Raw genomic sequence first — 19,310 nt, forward strand, 5'->3', positions numbered from 1 at the left:
TTCGGTCTCTTTCTTTTACTTAATGATCCATCATAATTACTTGATTGTCGATAAACTTCAAGAATGCAGGTGTTTCGTCGAGATTAACAAAGTATACAAGCAAGACTTTGAGGCTCTTTATCTGTACCTGTGTAAAATTATGTTCAGGGACCATTTTCAGCCTGTCATGTATTATGAGGGGTACCTCATCGTTCATTGAAAACCAATGGGTGGCACTGGGCTTACATTACATTTTTTATCCCCGTTGGGCAGTTGTCTCATTTGACTTATACATTATATCTATTCGTTATATTTGAGTATTTTAAAACCTCTTGTGTAATCAAATAACTTTTAATTATATTGATTGTTGATAATAATGTTACGTGCAGATAATGTATACTACTTATTTACATAATACATGATTACAAGTTGGAGATTATTTTCACTCCAGTGATATCTGTTTTAGTTAAATTAATTTATATCTATACCGTTCGCATTGTTAAAGCAATTGTTACCGTCATATTGTGCTCTATTGTAAATACAACGTGTAATTAAACTTGTATCGCTGTTTTAATGTGACATAATAAATTGCTTTTTCATATATTTAAACCTTGTTATATTAGGTTTTATTTTCATTTTTTTTACAAGTAAATATATTTTTTTAGTCTATATATATTTCTATTACAAAGTACTATTTCACTATTTTTTTAAGAATCCAAGCCAAGCGTAGCTATAAATTTGTCTAATTTCAACCAGCCGTTTTATTGGTCGTTGTAGAACGATATGTGACACTTTACAAAAAGTATTATCATTATTATATATTTATTTAAGTATTTAAGTTGATTAATTGTTTTTATTGTGTTATGTGTTTCCACTTTGACTTGTCTTTTTTCTAATTATTGGCGTGTAGTACTTCAGATAATATTCTAAACAATTCGAGTTTTATTGTGAATAACTAACAAATCATGAACGTTGCGTCTAATAATTGCCGACTTTGAACCCACAAGCTTAGGTGCGTTGCAATGGTCTGACTAAGGTTACAGAAGATTATATTACTGACATTTAATCTCATCAATCTCTGTTGATATCTTACTTGGTGACATTTGTTGTTTTTCTTTATGACATGTGACAATTTAATATCCGTTGTCGTCAGTTGATTAGTTTACTTCAAGCTGAGACATCTTATCTTTGACAAATGAAATTAGAAGGAAATACTAAAGGCCTAATTCTTAGTATCATATGAGGTATTCTTTTCTACCTTGTTTAAAAGTATTTGCATTTAATACAAACATGTTCATATGCTCTCAGAAACATGTTGATAGTGTTTCAGCACTAAATAATTACATATTAAAGTTGATTTTTTGTAAAATACCGAGATCATGGTTAAAACGTGAACAAAATGAAAAATCATAAAACAACTTTTTTTTTCTGACGAAGACTTTCATTTACTCCACATGACAGCCTTTATAAAACATTCGCGTCATTAAATTTACCATAAACGCAGAATATTTCTGAATGCAAAAGGACACGAAAAGCTATATTATCTGTTAAGTCTTCATTAACTGATTTGACCAGTTTTAAATGGGGTAAATTGGATGCAATTAAATTCCATTGCACGTGCAGCAATCCCGTTTGTTATAGATAAAAGTAAAGGCCTATGTGCTTCCTTTTGTTACCGCTACATGTACATATATAAGCCTGTTATAGAACGGACCTTTTGTTATAGCGCTGTTATCAAAAGATGTTAATAACTTCACAATTCTACTAAAACCGTATAGGACTCAATATCACTTAAAGTGTCTCTAAGGACAGACTGTTTTCTTAAGAATACCCCTAATAAGACAAAAAGGTACAAAAAGAAGACATTAACCCTATCAGCAATCTGTTTTTCTTGACAATGTGGTAGTCTAAAATGGTTGCTTTACAAAATGATTTTCTGAGTAGTCTCTTTGAGGTTTTGACGTAAGTCATTAAGATCAGTAGTTGAATTCCAGTGTCAACAAGTAACATTGATGTTGGTTTCTGTGGTCATAGAAATCCAGAATATTTCATCTCCTTTAATATATATTGAACAAATTATTTCATCTCCTTTTAATATATTAAACAAATTACAAACATATCTCATTATCACAGAAGTGCTTCATTACATATATTTAAACTCATAAATTACTAGTCAATGTTGAAAGCAATGAATGTTTATATAACTGCCAGTCTGCTTTTATCTGTAGATTGCTTTGAAAAGTATCATCAGATGGATAAGGCTGGACCTGGTGGCGGATTAGCCGCTTTACTTTTTCATTGGCATGCTTAATGAAAAATTCCTTGGACAACATAATACATTCGGCACCACGACTGACCTGAAAAAATATATAAAAAGTACGTCAAAACCTGTATTGCTGTTGGATAATCTATACAATGGTTCCAGCGTCAGGAAGTGCACATTGTATTTTTCATACGTCCAGTGTTTACTTCTACGTCTATACAATATGCACTTTCGCTTTTTTGTAAAGTTTTGGTGAAATTTGTATGATTTATACAAGTGATGCCAGACGTACTTTTATCCGAACTTTTTCTGATGACGTAAGAATGAATAAAAAGCAGGGGATTTCATGTGAACTCCTGTAATATGAATGGATGGTGTCGTAATATGACGCTTAGAGAAAAATGTTTTATTAAGAGTAATTGCTATTTTATAAATCATTTTATATATAAATCATTCGTTGTGGTTTTGTTATTTTTACACAAATTGTACCCTCACGATTCAACAGGTGTTCTATTATGAGTACATAGGACATTAATTTTACAGCTGTTCTTTATTCACCAAATTAACCATGGATTTTAATACTGCGTTTGAGTATATCAATATAACGAATCGAATTAACCATTAAGATACAAATCAACCCAGTCAGTTTTATTTTGCATAGCATGGAATAATTTCAACCATAAACAGATGGAAATAATTATTTATTATGCAGCTAAAAGATAAGTATGGTAGTAACAAAATTAGACTACTTTGGTCATTTTTAAAAATACTTGTATACTTTTAAACGTTTTATACGTTAAAAGCAAGTTTTCTATTTTGCGCATGTGTATCGAGTTTTGTTTCGGTTGATCGCTTATTATTTTGAACTTTCTATAGCAACTAATATGTGATCACGTTTAAAACTGTACTAGACTGGAATGTGTTTTCCTATATTTTTATAATAATACTGTATCGACTAAAATAAAGTCAAAGAAAGGTAACTAAAAGGTAACATAATTCTGTGTTCAAAACCTTTGAAGAATATTGATAGCTAAAACAAATACCGGTAGTTCAAAAGACCTTATTGTGATAATTATTCTTTTTATTTTTTTTTATTGTGTGTGTGTGTGTGTATAATTTTGAAAATTGTATAAAAATTGACAACTTACAAGACTCACAACTGTTTTCGGATGCTCGACATCACTTTCAAACTCTATTGTTTCGAGTCCCTGAAACGGAAGATATTAGGTCAGTGTTATAGGAATATAATATGGTGGCTTAATAATGTTCACATTTCGAACTTTTTCCCCGTAAATAAAAACTCTACAAACTCAAAATTTAAGTGTGAATAACAGTAAGATGATCTGCGGTTTTGAGATACATTACATAAAGATTTGAACATGTCCCCAGTCGTACTTTGCATGGAACTCCGTCTTTTATGTAAAGTGAAGTAAGCATTTGTTAAGACTACTCGTGCATCGTCATGAATGATTTCTTGACTACGGTTGACGAACTACGCATTCTATGATATGATAGCATACGAATACTGAAGCCTCAAACAGGATGAAAATCAACAGACAAAAAGACAACAGGTGAAACACAAGACGAGCAAAGTACAAAAAACTTCCACATTAGAACGACCGGGTGAAAAGTAATTCCTCGACGATAGGAACGAGATACATCGTATGCAAACTGTGACTGTCTGCATTTTTACTAATTTCAGTGTTACGGCTAGTCTTGTCTTTGCAATATATCAATTCTACTTTATTTTGTCATGATTTTTACAAGATGTGGCAACTAAAACCAAAAAGAAAACGCTGAAAATGACATTTGATTCCATCAAACGGGAGAGGAAATAGAATGAATCGTATGCTCTGATATGATACGCTAATGCTTTAATATTCAGCAGTTGTAAAGTTTACATTCTAGTCTCTAATATATGTTAATGTTATTGTTTTATCTAATTAAGCTCCTGTATTTTTTTTCTCTTTGCATAAGAATTAAGAACAATGTACATGCTATATACTTCATCCGGAAAGGAATGTTTTACATGATTTTCTGGACTAAATAGTAACATCGTAATCAAAGAGTCATCAATCTTGAACCTGGGTTTTATGTTAGTGGGAAGTAGTTTTTTTTTTTTTAATAAACAAAAACAAGCAGACATAAGTGATGTTTAAATGAACCGGTAATCAACACATCGACTTCAATACTGACGTTCATAACCCAACAAAATGATTAACTACAAACCAATACAAACACATAATCAACAAAGTAGTATTTTTTTGTGTAAATCATGACGAATAACTACAACGATTCATCTACCGTCTTATTACAACTACATTGTGAAATGGAAGTAACTTGTTCTTACAAAAACATCCCTTGGTTTGAGAGCTTCAACTTGAACAAAAACTGGTGGTAACTTGGATGTTGGCAGATCTTTAGGAACTTGTTGTGGTTTAGGGGGGCGACATTTTTCAGGTACTACATAATTCTTCTTCGGTCTGCTCACTGCCTACAAGAACAAAAAAGATATTGTTAACACCTTCAGTTAAATCTTTAAAAAGTAAAAATATATGAAAAAGTTTGTCTAACTTTGGTAAACCATTGATAAGGCATTTAAACAAAAACAAACCATTTATAACATTTTGTTTTATGTACTTTAATCATTCAATTTGAATTTGATGAAAACTAAAATTATTAAATTCTGAGTGGCAACACGGGGTAAAAGAAATATTCTTCATATGTAATCTGTTCTCTAATTGATATGATCAGTAACGGTCCATTGTGTGTTTCCTAAATCGGGTATGTCATTTTAATTATTTACTTACAAAATGTGCTTTTCTTGTGGTAGGGAATCTTGAGTATTTGTCTTTTGAGAATTTTATGTCATCAATTATATTGATTTCTTGCATTTCTGGGGGACTGTTTTCTTCATTCTGAAAAAAATTAATGTGGCTGATATAGGAATGAAGTATGGGGGGAATAAAGCATACAAAAACTACCAGAGTAGTAAAACTATATATGGCAAAAATATTATCAAGATTTTTTTTCAGCAATCTTTCGAGTGCGGCGGTCGGCGAGGGTACCTTTAAATTTGTAATTTCTGCTTTTGACGTTGCTCATAAATGAAAAGGTAACCAGGAGACGATATTTTTCAGTGACGGAATAAAGCTTTCTGTTATTTGACACCCTTTATTTGTATAGTAGAAAGCTTAGTTGCAGAATAAATTACAAACATTTAATTAGTTAAGCGTTAGTTTAAAGTTGTCGACAATTTTGTTTTTTAACATCTAATCAGGTCTTATAGTGCATAAATAACTATCTGTAATTATAGTCGTTTTAATTCTGTATCCTATATTTAACTCAACTAACCTCTACTGGTAAAGGGGTTTTCGTTCTTCGCTTTCTTCGTAGACCAGTGTCTACCTTGGGCTCTAAAACAAAATTATCAATGCTTTTTGTTTTTTTTTTGTTTTTGTTTTTTATCATTTGCTTGATATACACTAGGGAATTACTATTGATATCACTTATAGTCAAAGAGAGACAATCCAGGTTTATTTCATTGAAAGAGTAATCAAGGGAACCGAGGTTATAGCGGTAATCAAAAGAATGTAATACAGGAACAAAGACCAGACATGGAAAACAGACATACACAACAAAGACCATAAAGTAACTAAAATCATACATACAATGTAAAAAAAGAAAATGAGCAACTTGGACTCCACTAAAAACTGGGAGCATGGACCAGGTGCACCGTTAGGGTAAGCGTCCTCTGCTTTTCTAGAAACACCCGCCGAGTTGCTCATAAAAAGTCAAGTCCGGGGTAGACAAACGAGGAAAGGAAAACTATGACCCGTCGAATAAATCAGTGTTCATGGTGCTGATGGATACACCCTAACGATCCACGACCTCATGATGACGACCATAAAACTTCTGTAGTGATGACTTCAATCTTGTAGCAAGATAACCTTGTTCCAGAAGCCTATGAGTTCTAGCGCGATACAAAAAGTCTGCGTAGTTTCGGCAAGCTCTGGCATAACGTATGAGTTGTGATATGAACAGTCCATACCCAGGAGCCGAAGGGATGTTGCCACAGATGAAAGGCAAGTTGACAATTCTGAATGAAAAGTCATCACGTTTGTTGTAAAGTTTGGTCAATAGTTTTCCATAATCATCGATTTCTAAGCGTAGATCAAGATATGTTTATGTTAGAAGTGCTATGTATGTTTCATCAGTAAATAATAGTTTTCAAATACTAAAACGCGTGCTTACCGATGTCGGCCTTTTAATATGAAATTGATAGAATTCTTATATTTTTTTCCATAACATCCGTAATTTACATTTGTTTTACGTCCTGACAAATGAAATGTTTATATCGCAGAACAAATGCATGCAAACTTTACAGACGAACCTTTAACAAATCCAGCCAATTTAGGAATCTTTGCATCCATTTCTGCAGTTTGCTTCTTGTTACAGTTAAGTGATGGTGTAACACCTCGTAATTGTTTTAATACTTGACAGAAACCCTGAAACAAAAAAAAAAACATATTTGTAAACACACGTCTGTGTGGTGATTTCGTTGACTTTAATCGTAACGCAAATTATTGCGCCTGTACAGAAACTTGTTAACAACGCATGACTGACATAGTGCAAGTACATGGATAGTGTTGTATATAATTTAAATATTAAATGAAAAACATGATATGGTCTTTAGAAATCTCAAAAAGTCTTGTCTTTTAAAAGAAATCATTTAATTTAGTAAAACTTCTTTTGTGTGGTTTCCTTACATGAATGTTTAGCTAACCAACAAATTTAAGACTGAGCAGAAGGAACATTATTTATAATAAGAACTACATTCATGTGTAACTATGGTACACATGAATAAATGCCTTAATAACTAAACGACTTACTGATTTGACTACATAGATCCATTCGTTCAATGTACTGTCTTTAACTATCACAACATTGCGTCTGTATTTGAAAAGGGAAAATATTTCAATAATATATTTGAATATATATAATAGAACAAAAGTTAGACATTTCATGTTTAAATTGCTTTGATATGGTTAAAATATTGACAAATTATAATGTGGATTTGCTGTATGTACACTATTAAGTATTTTTTATGACTTTCTGTTCCTATACATTGTACTAAGTAATCAATCATTTTCCGTTTATCATTCCGAACATAAGGAACCAGACAATGTCTTTAAAAGAAGATAATCCAATCTATGACGTCATTGTTCTTTTCACAGATTGTTTATGACGTTGTTTGTGAGTGCATCTTTGTTTCTTATATAAGTTCCTCTGAAACGCTTAAGCAAATAGTCGTGGTAAAATGACAATTAACATATGATAAACGTTATAGACTTATGATGGTTTCATTTCCGACGAAGTAAGTAAGTTTTACCCATTTTTTGTCACCTCACAGTTGAATTCTGCTTTACAATGGTTAACATCTAGTGAAACACATAACCCACACTATCGCGTGGGTAAAATAAGGCGACATAAATTACCAGTCCGTGGTAAAACAATGATGAATAGACTCTCCAGACATTATTTCTTAATTTACCATGATTGCAATCAGATTGTTATTAGCAATAACAAATATAGTCATATTGACTATTACGAGTACATTTATCCTTCCAATCATGCGTTATTTGTATTCTTATTTCTTTTCCCATTTTAAGCTTTTAAAATTTAATTCATAATAGATCAAACGTCATTATGATGTTAAAGTAAAGATATTTAAGAAAACTATCTGATAAGCAAGACGCTGATCTTTCTGTCGTTCGTTCATGACGATTCATAAACAAGCGAAAATAGTCTTAAAATTGGTTGTATCGCAAAACTAGGTCAAGTAATCAAAACAATCTTTATCATTTAATTTCTAATCGATTTCACTCCAAATTAAGAATTGATCCTTAGTAAGACGTTTGGGATTATTTGAAACTGAAACCAATGGAGGTTAATGACGTCACAATACTTAAAGTTAGTTTATGAAAAACCTATGTAGCCAAAAAAACCCAAGCCACTCAGAAGGCTTAATTATTACAAAGCAAATCACCTTTTTAATAAAACGTGATGCTAATATTGTAGTATGTATGGTTGTTTAATCAAATACGCTTCGTATGCAATTCACAATCAATGAATTACGTGTCTGTTTTTTATGTCTTTCTCCCTGGATTACATAATTTTTATTTCCGCTGGAATCTTGGTTCCCTTTGATTACTCTTACTTCAATATGATTTTTATAGCACAAATTGGTATATGTTAAGTATAAACTATCATCGATACAAGGATCAAATATTGAGATATAACTATTTTTGGAATACTTACTTGAAAAAGTGCAGCAAACACTGTTCCGGATGTTCTAACAAATGTTCTATTGGCCAATCTTTCATAAAATCACATTGACTACAACACAGAATAAAGTTTACAATCATTTTAATCGTCAATACTGTACTTTGTGTCTGGTAGGAGTAAAAGTCTGTCAATTTATACGAAGTAGATTTAAAGTTCAATTGATTCACTACAGTCATGTGTAATTAGCTGAACCATTACGTAGATGGGCACAGAACGCATCACCAATGTTATATATAATTTTGTATTTGTTCGTACACTTCAAGAATAAAAATATAGCAGAAGATCGATGTATTTGAAGGTGAATCCTTTATATTTAGCATTTTGTTTAATATACGAGCTTTGGGGAATAAATGTATTTAGGAACAGAAAATAAGAATATATCAGAAGAGCTTTCCAGAAACTGAATCCATTTTAGTCACACAAATAGATTGAAAAAAAAGGAGCAAATATTCAATAAGACGTATATCCTGGAATAACGTCAAAGTATTCTACGTGTCGTCTTGAATGGAAGTAGACCATTTCTAATATTTTTGCTCTATAGATTTTTCTATTAAAAAATAGTTTAGAATATCAATTAAAATTTATAGGCCACCCAACTTGAATATAAGATAATTGAGTTTTAATGCTATCCATTCTTCAGGTCGTTTGATTATTTTATAAAATTTGTCTGTTTTCCATGTCTGGTCTTTGTCCCTGGATTACATTTTTTTTTTTATTTCCGCCAGAATCTTGGTTTCCTTGGTTACTCTTTAAAGAACAGTATGTAATATAATTTTTATTCTTAATTACAGAAGTTGCCGGACTTATTAAACTTATATTAAAATACCTTTGGAGCCATTAAAAAATCAAATTTGCTACTTAATTTTACAATTAACTGCCTAAAAATGTCACCATGTTATTGTCATTTGGTCAAGGGAAGAGTAGCTCTATTACTTGGAGTTAACATTATTGTTATGTAATCAAGGGATTACCAACTGTTTCCCTGGAGTTAACATTGTTGTTATTTAATCAAGGAAATACCAAATCTATTCAGTGGAAGTAGCTATGTAGTAATTTAATAAGGGAAAACCAACTGTATTCCCATAAGCTAGCTATGTCGTAATTCAATCAAGGGAACCCACCTTTTTCCCGGGAGTTAACTATGTTGTAATTTAATCAAGGGAAGACCAACTATATTCCCTGAGGTTTATTTTGTTGTTATTTAATTAAAGGAAGACCAACCAAATTCCCTGATGTTAACTTTGTTGTAATTTAATCAAGGGAACCCAACTGTTTTCCCAGGAATTAACAATGTAACTTGCTGTTATTGTTATTTTATTTTATTTATTGCCATTCCGACACTTATCTCGTATCTTTCCTTTATACAGTCTCATTATAAAATAAGGTGCATAGTAATAATTTCAATTACGTGCTCAATTTTTTTTAGGTCTGATCTAATCATCATAAAAGCTTCTTTAGAAGTCACCTTCCAAACAATAGTTGACGCTCGTGTTATCTAACCCTTATTACATCAAAGAAAAACAAAGTTAACATAAATATGTAAGAAAATGTGGTCCTCTTTTTTTAAATTCGACTTAAATGTGATTTACCACGGCTATATGATAGACAGTAGAATAAGTTATAATCGTACGTATACTTCAAACAATATTCAAACAAGTTACTTCACTACCGATGTTCATAAATTGTACATTATTTACAAGGTAAACCCTCCTTTGATAATGCAGTAAGTAATGCATATAGTAGTACGTATTTGGATGGAATTAATCATCAGTCGAATTTGTAACATAAGGAGGAAAATCCATATTCATATAACTATATCAACGGGTCATAAAAATATTACATTTAGTCAGATGATGCAAATGACGTAGTAAATAAGCCTTAAAGTAAAATTCACAATTTTGCATTAAACTGTTAACTAACTTATTTTACTAACGCGACGAAAAAAAATCCAAAATAAATCATGCCCATTCTTGTAATACTTTTCATTGTTCATACACATCTAGATTGTAAACCAAGATGAACTTCCGTAGTTGCTTTGCTGCATTCGTGGTCATATACACTGTCGAACGAAAGTGATGATCGTAAATAGATCGATCAAGGATGTCACACATGAAGTAAAAAGATGGTGTTAAGGATCGTAAACAACAATTTCGTTACTATTTCGACATCTCGTCAAAACTGCAACTTTTACAAACAAATCAAGAATGTGTTTCACAATGATTCCCATTTGGAATGGGTGTATAGTAGAGTATCCTATTTAAATAAACAATTTCACAGAGAATGCGGGGATAGAATTTAGAGGAAGAAAATCAGAAAAACAAAAATTGTAATATGAAATGTCTGGAAAATACTGTAACACTGTAAACGTACCGGTTATCGTGGTGGACAAAAGAGCGCGAAAAATGCTATGTTATGCTAATCATTTATTTATTTATTACACGTTTAAAGTATACAAGGCGAAATTCGTGTTGCTTTTGGCGATCATTTCTCTAGCTTGACAGTGTGCATCTAGTTCTAAATCGCAAAACTGATTTTTATCTGAACTTAAAACAATAATGCACAGTATGCTGGTTAAAAGCATGTGATTTAAGGAATGAAAGTGAACAATATTATTAGAAAGTCAAATACCTTTGGAAACAAAACTGGTACAAGAATCGATTTATCTCCAAGTAAAAATACAAAAATGTAGTTTATTAGTATGTAAAAATCCGTCTTTATTGATAAGTTACATATATGCGAACTTGTTAACACGAAAAAGGTGTTTACATCTTTTGTTAAGATTTGTTAACAAATTAATACTTGCGTTGACGGATTTATTGAACAATCTAAGTATGTATAGGAAATAGTTTCATTTTATAAATCAATACAACCTTTAAGATCTAGATTTAAGTAATGGAAGATTTTGTCATTTAATGTGATTGGAGTAGCACATGCAAATCTTAACAAGAGGCTCCCAGGAGCCTGAATCGCTCACCTGGTTATTTTTTTTGCCTTTTTACTCTAACAAGGAGTTGTCAGACAATTATGACCCCATTTGATTCATTGGATACATTTGTAAGCCTTATAATAATGATCATTTCAGCAATTGAAAGCTATTGCCTAAACCTAACAGATTTGGAGATGTATGCAAAAATCTGCTGTCTGACCCCATTGTTCTATTTTTAGAAACGGCAGCCATGTTTTTTCAGCGCTCAAAAATCTGTCATTTCCTTAAGAATATCCTATAAAACACAAATGTCAACTTCCACTGAATTATGTAAAGCAATGTCTGAGGAGAAGATTGTTTAAAGTAATAACATCATAAACAGAACAATAACAGAAGGCAATAACGCCAACATGGGTCATTAAATTTTCACCAACATTTGACCACAGATAGATCTCTTCATGTTGAATAATTATACCCAATGTCATATTTTGGTTAAGCCTAACCGTTCTGGAGATATATGCAAAAATCTGCTGTCTGACCCTAATGTTCAATATTTAGTAACAGCGGCCATGCATTATAACAGAACAAAAATCCAAACGGTCATTTTGTTAAGGATGCACTTTAAAACAAAAAAATACCCACTTTCATTGAATTCTGTAGAGCAGTTTCTGAGAAGATTTTTGAAAGTAATAACATAAACAAAACAAAAACGTCCAAAAAGGGCAATAACTCCAACATGGGTCAACAAATTTTTACCAAACTTTGCCAACAAATAGACCTCATCATGCTGAACACTATTAGCCCATATCAGAATTCGGCTAAACTTAACGGTTTAGGAAATATATACGAAAAACTACTGTCTGACCCCTACGTTCTATTTTTAGTAACGGTGGCCATGCTTTTCGACGGATCAAAAATCCCCAATTTAATTCTATGCAGGATACCCCAAGGAACATTCAAACTAAGTTTGGTTCAAATTGGTCAAGTAGTTTCAGAGGAGAAGAGTTTTGAAAAATTGTTAACGACGACGGACGACGACGGACGCCAAGTGATGGAAATAGCTCACATGGCCTTCAACCAGGTGAGCTAATGAAGGAAAGTTCTTACTTATAAATGAATTCTTCAAGTTTTAATTGAGTCGTGTTACTGTAAGTGTAATAAGAATATCAAGCTCCGAACAACTCCTGAAAATCGCTAGACGCTACAGACAATCCTTTCGGTAAAAGCAATAATCTTGCAGTCGGGAAAAGTGAATGATGTTATCTGACAAGCTCTGAAATATCATCTGACGTTCGAAATTCACTCAGGGCTACAAGAAGCCCTCTCAGAAAATGCAAGAATATTGCACTTGAGAAAAAATGAATGTTTTACACGACGTTATCTGGAGGTCACACGATTTTTTATTTCAATACTATCAGAGAGTGTCAAAATGCCTGCCTGCAGCGGTTAGTATTCCGCTGTATAGAGCATGTAAGAATATGTGATTAGCACTTTGTAACGTCTCCGTCAACACATTCTCAGTGAATAGTATCTGATGCGAATTTTGTTGTGCTTAATTCAAATTCAGTTTAAATTAGAATATTTGTAACTAACTAACTGAGAAAAATTTCAAAGTCTACAGCAATTAACAAAATGTGAATGATTCGCCTGGTTTCCATGAGTTGTCTTGTGACGACTGTGTGAACTGAGTCAGCTGTTTTTGCGTTTATTTTTTGCCTTTTGGTTAGTTCTTGATTAACTTTTGTTTTTACTGATTGTAGGTTTCTGTCCTGATTATATGGCACGGCTTCAGCTCTTCTTCCAATCTGTTCGTCAGCCTATAACACAATTCATCTGAATCCGCTTGGAGTATCGCTACTGTCTATTTGTTTGTAACCATATTTTCGCTTGTTACTTCAGCACCAATTACATTTGTTCATGACGCAACTTGTGTTAATATTTTCTGTGTGATTTTACAAATGTAACATATGCTGAATACATGAGTTTACTCTTGTCATTTTGCTCCGAATTACACCAGATTTGTCTCCAAATAACATTTTGACGTCAATGAAACAATGAATTTTATATTGTGATGTAATTGATCTTTAAGTTGAAGGAGAATTCAGTAAGACAACAACGGCAAAAAAAATATATTATTTTCGTCAATGGCGTCCACAAGTGTAAAAACGTCATATGCAACTTACGTAAAACCATAAGATTTAAAGTGCCAATAATTGTATATTACCTTATGAACTTGATATGATCAGGTATATCATCGGGACCCTGACCACTCATGAATATATCGAAGAAATCAGCACGGCCAATGGTAAGTAACTGAACCGTTCCTTGACTCGTAACGGTCGCTGTTCGCCGAGAATGGTGAAGTAGAGCGAGTTCCTGTTTAAAAATATAATCAACATTGTTTTTCAACGAAATTAATCAGACTTTATTGTGTCGTGTGGCTTCTTTTCTTGCATTTCGACATGATAAAGGTATTATGGTAATATGGTGCATGGTTTATGTTGTTTATTTCACTAGAAACCCTTTTATTTATGCAAATTCTTTGCCAGTTATACATTTAAAATCTATATTTCTATATATTACATATCTAGATCCAAAGTACTAAAAATTGTAGAATGTCATTTAACTCCCTTCAGCGTTTAGCAGTAAAAAATCTTAATCAATAAGCGGGAGGAATAGAGCAACCGCAACTTCAAACCTATGTACAATATGGACAAAACAATTATTGCAAGCAAAAGCAGATTTACGCAGATACGACCTTTCACGCATCCACCGAGATTCATGTCTTGCGGTATGCATTTGTAGAAAAGACGAGAACTTCTGGTAATTATTTATGTGTATATCTAAAACATGTAACCTACCCCAAAACTCATTCCTTTCCGCATAATTGTCGCCGTTTTCACAAAACTTGCTCCAGTTTTTGGATCTTTCAGAAGCAGAGTAACGACAGCTATATACATAAGAAATACATCAGACTCGTTAGTAGGAATCAAATAATAGATATATAGTACAATAAAATACTATATCAGGTCGGAAGGAATAATATCCCCGCTTTTACTTAGATTCTTAAAAATCCTTAAAAGTTAGATTATCTCCCATGCTTTCTAGCACTAAAAAATATCTATCTGACCTCAATCACGTCTTCATGCTTTGTCCATCCATCCTTTATGAAAAAAAGTGTAGCAATGTCTATTCAAAGGTCTGAATAGGGTTGCAATCGCAAGGTACACTGTGGAACAGATGTAGGTATATGGTGATTTATATATAACCTCAAACGTTTTAGGGGCGGATATAAAAATAAATAAATTTCAGACCCACTTTCCAGTGTCAAGAGTGGTCATATCTATGTATACAGGGGCGTAGCGCCTGGTACGGAAGGAACTGCTGGAACAGTACCAATAACTGTTGTTGTTACGTCATACAGTACTTAAAATTCTTGTCATTTTTTTTTAAAACAAGATAGTTTACATGGTAACTAATTAAACCAATCAAGTTCAAACATATATGTTTGTTACCAATATATATCGTACCAATCGAGATGTGGGTGCTATGCCTCTCATATAAGTATACATTTGTAGTAATGCATCTTTGATAACGACATCATTCAAACATTCATTTTAGAAGGAAATAAGCACCGTGCAAGCAGTAACAGATGTGGAGAGTGTATAGTTGTTTCCTATTTCTATAATATCAGTTGTGTTCGTTTATACTTGTTAAACCATAACTAATGGTATTATCGCATTCTTTGCACTCACAATTCCAGTTATGAGTGTTTTATCAACTTGTTTTCTCGTTTCACGTCAATTCATCAAATAAATTGATGGAAAAACATCATTGACACTATCAAATAAAAGCGAACTTGTGTTTGACTTCACGCTGAAAGTCTTTGAAATTTAATTGAAGAATAACTGTTATTGTTAATTCCCAATGATTTGTTTACAAGCACTTCTACTTAGTGGAAATAGTTCTTGGGCTGAATGTATAGCTTTCATGCGTTCAGATTTATTGCGAAATCTGGTCTAATTTCTTGGTTATGAAACTTAAAGGAAACAAGAGTGTTGCAATGAAATGATACATTTATACAATTGCATTTACATTTGATGAATATTATATTATACAATATTTAAAGCAGCATCTTACCTTGTCCAGAAAGAATAAAATAAAAGTTTTCAGCAAAATGACCCTGTCGGATAATGATTCTCTTAGGAGGCACCCTGTCATAGAAAAAAAAAAGCAGTTCAGCTACTGTTTAAGAATCAGATAAGAATCATGCAAAATGTGATTCATGGGTAAAAAGCCGACATATTTTTATTTTTAATATTTTGTTTCAATTGTCATAGTAAACAGAAATTAACATTCAGTTTTTCATATAACCCGTGCTCTTAGGAGATAAAAATTGTATAGAATGCACATACAACAACTTAATTACAAAAATAAAAATATGTAGCCTTTTTTAGGGTGTATCACATTTTTCAGATTTCGCATGATTCTTACAAAGACTACTACTTAAGCATGACAGAGCACAATTGTATAATTATTATCTAATAATGGCAACGTTATTCTAAAGAAAGCAGTTGTCTGGTACATTTCACGTTCATAAATCGGAGACGCAAAGTTTTCTCATTTCTCTTTAGATGCTAGTTGCTCATTTACTTTTTTTACTTTGTATGTATTGTTTTGATTATTTATGTTCTTTGTTGTGTGTGTCTGTTTTCCATGTCTGGTCCTTGTCCACGCATTACATTCTTTTGATATCCGCTAGAATATTGGTTTCCTTGATTACTCTTAGTGGTCTAGGTTTTTGTTCCTAAATAAGTTCTTAACTAAGTCGGCAAATAATAAAGACGGCTTTTGACGCCAAGAAAATTTCTTGTTGCTTATTATTTATTCATTTTCATTTTTTTTAATCATTTGTAACTTTACTTAAATTATTTTTTTCACAGATCACTTACCGCAAATCAAAGAAAAAACTGTATGTGACACGATCAATTTATTCCCCACAATGCCGATTTGGAATGAACACTCGCGCTTGATAAAATATATAAAAACTACTTACAATTCATACCAAGCCACAGTAGCCAGTTTTTCTTGCATATGGAGAGGATACTCAGCAAACGACCGAAGACTTTGCAGTCCAAACATAGCCTGAAGAAACAAATTAGCAAATGAGCAAAATTGATATGACTACTGACTGGAATTTGTATTGAGTGCTTATTGTGGTAGGGTTTTAAAGGTTTATAATAGACATTAGTTTGGTTAGGCTCTAATATGATAGAGACGAGGATTAATCAGGCAGTCTGTTACGTCGCTTATAATATAATGTAACAATAGGTATGGTGTATACGTCAACAAGACAACAACCCCCACCGGGATGAAAATGTCAGCCCGACCACCCAATGGTCTTCATTGAACAATGCGGAAACCCTCATACAACAGAGCAGGAGGCAGCTGGTCCCAAAACATCACGATACACAGGTAGAGCGAAAGAGTTCCCCCTATATACTCAAGAAACATAAAAAATAAACTAAAGGTGAAAGCAAAACAAGACGCACAGAGATCAGAAATTTCTGACTTGGGATAGGCGGATAAATGCAGCGGGGTTAAAATACTTTAGCCTAATCACAACCCTCCCCCTTTAAAATCTGGCCAAAGCGGAAAAAATATTACACAATTAAACACACCTAAAAATGAGTTCAAACAGATCGGAGTCCCTTGTTACAATAGAAATAAAGAAACAGAATATAAATAACGAAAAAGTATAAACTAAGGACTACTAGAGGTTAACTGACATGTCAGTTCCAAACCAGTTTAAACCTGAAAAAAGTTATGTCCTCATCGTATGTAAAATCAATCATAATTTTTCCAATGCGGGGTTGAGAATCACAGTACATCATAAGTCATACAATAAAGACACAACTCATGTCATGCCAAAAACTGCTTTTAAATACAATGTATAGTGTTTTAATTTCTATGTAAAGCCCCTAGTGAATAAATGTTAATACCAAAAAAATGCTATCCTGAACAATTTGACAACAATATCATAACTATATCCCTTACAAATGAGCCTATTCAACTGTTTAGTTAACTTACTGGGTGAGTATTGAGCTTTCTGTGCTTTGTGGAGAATATTACCGTAAAACAAAGGATGAAAGATACCCGCATGTATTAATCCTTTACAAGTACATCTGTATTTGATAGTGAGTTCCATGTATCGGTTGAAAAAAATGTAAATGTTAATACAAGCTTGTGATATCGAAAACTTTGATGTAGTAATTTTTCGGTTATATAAAGATTTCTTTCATTGAAATCCGAAATTTATTATGTATTTCCTGGTCATATCGCAGAGTGCGATGCTGTGCACTCTTGCAGAGTAAGCAGTCACATTTTTCCTTCCGTTTATCAGATAAATTCTTTTCAGGAAAAATATACCAATGACTAGCTAATTGTAGTTTTCAACAATGGAGCAAGAAAATCTGTTATAAAATTAGCAGATACTACGAGCATTGGTATACTAATTATTGAAAATTTGCATTTTGTTGGCATTGAATAGACATGATAATACCTGTCACTGTTTTGTGTTTAGGATGAATTTACATTGAAAATATGTTTACATTTGTTCAAAATGAAAGACCACTTTTGTTTTGTAAAAGGTGTATTATGCTCTCAGTTACAAAGCTGAATCAGGGGAGATAATCACTATTGTTATCATAAATTAGATTTGGTTATTCATAATAATTTTAGTGTGTTACTAAATATTAACTGCGAATACTTGTTGCATGTATATTAAATATGCAGTTAACAGAATTCGAGAAAAGAGCCAACAATACTTTTTTTGAAAGAAGAAAAATCATATTAGTAAATATATATATATTTTGGTGTTTCTACGTTGGGCCAACGTTGGCCCAACTTATTAACGCAGTTTAGATGCAAAACAACATTTGCTTTTTTACATCCGGATTTGCTTTCTAGTTTTACTTTCTTGACATACATTTTTGCATCAAGAATAATATTAAGTCTTTTTAAACATGTTTGTTACCAAAGTCGTTTCGACGTTGGTTCAGTGTTGGCTCACTGTTGGCTCTGGGTTGGACAAATGTAGAACAGTGCAAATCATGTAATCATGGTTTTGATTTAAAAATCAAAATTTAACAATACTCTCACGCAGAATTCAGAAGCATAAAATGAAATGGTTGTTCAAATATAGTAGGGCCAACACTGGACCAATGTTGGGCCAACGTAGAGCCTTTTTTATAATATGAGAGTATTTAAAATTTAAAAATGTCGTGTTTAATCATTTGGTTGTCAAGTAAAAACCATTTGGTTTAAAATAAATCAAGAAGAAATATTCTATAAATACGGACTTCTACATTGGGCCAACGTTGTATTGCCAACGCGAACTAAAAGCCAACGATCCAACCATCAGCCAACGTTGGCCTACGGGAGGCATGCTGTCTATCAGTGGCCGTTCATGTCAAAATAGGGATATTTCTATCGGCTTACTTTTGAAAAGTATACCGATACTTTTAACAAGTAAGCCGATACTTTTGAAAAGTAAGCCGGTACTTGTTAAAAGTAAGCCGATAGAAATATCCCTATTTTGACATGAACGGCCACTGATAGCTGTCTGGGATGATTGTAACAAGGGACGTAACCATCTAAAAACGCATAGTTGGCGACAGAATGAAAATTCACCCCTTTTATACTAAATTTATAATGAATGTATGCATTTCGGTTCTGATGGGATAATACTGCCTTTGACGAATAGTAGTTTATATTTGTATAAAAAAACAAACA

At 32.5% G+C, this 19,310-nt stretch overlaps 1 protein-coding gene across 2 annotated transcripts in view; it reads right to left on the reverse strand.

The window, feature by feature from the left end:
- Positions 1 to 2,055: 2,055 nt before the first annotated feature.
- Positions 2,056 to 19,310, reverse strand: part of LOC148604842 (cyclic nucleotide-binding domain-containing protein 2-like) — a 29,057-nt gene continuing 11,802 nt past the window's right edge. For both annotated transcript variants that reach the window (XM_088550572.1, XM_088550571.1), the window contains 12 exons: positions 16,573 to 16,661; positions 15,657 to 15,730; positions 14,378 to 14,466; positions 13,741 to 13,892; positions 8,564 to 8,641; positions 7,135 to 7,195; positions 6,636 to 6,750; positions 5,597 to 5,658; positions 5,053 to 5,160; positions 4,593 to 4,736; positions 3,391 to 3,450; positions 2,056 to 2,336 (listed from right to left, as the gene is read on the reverse strand). In XM_088550572.1, the coding sequence (XP_088406698.1) occupies positions 2,139 to 2,336; positions 3,391 to 3,450; positions 4,593 to 4,736; positions 5,053 to 5,160; positions 5,597 to 5,658; positions 6,636 to 6,750; positions 7,135 to 7,195; positions 8,564 to 8,641; positions 13,741 to 13,892; positions 14,378 to 14,466; positions 15,657 to 15,730; positions 16,573 to 16,661 (1,230 nt within the window). In that variant the 3' untranslated portion in view covers positions 2,056 to 2,138. The remainder of the gene's footprint in view (positions 2,337 to 3,390; positions 3,451 to 4,592; positions 4,737 to 5,052; positions 5,161 to 5,596; positions 5,659 to 6,635; positions 6,751 to 7,134; positions 7,196 to 8,563; positions 8,642 to 13,740; positions 13,893 to 14,377; positions 14,467 to 15,656; positions 15,731 to 16,572; positions 16,662 to 19,310) is intronic.

Source organism: Perna viridis, chromosome 10 (genome assembly GCF_037379345.1).
Source record: "Perna viridis isolate PV_CMFRI_1.1 ecotype Kerala chromosome 10, ASM3737934v1, whole genome shotgun sequence".
Taxonomy (NCBI): Eukaryota; Metazoa; Mollusca; class Bivalvia; order Mytilida; family Mytilidae; genus Perna; species Perna viridis.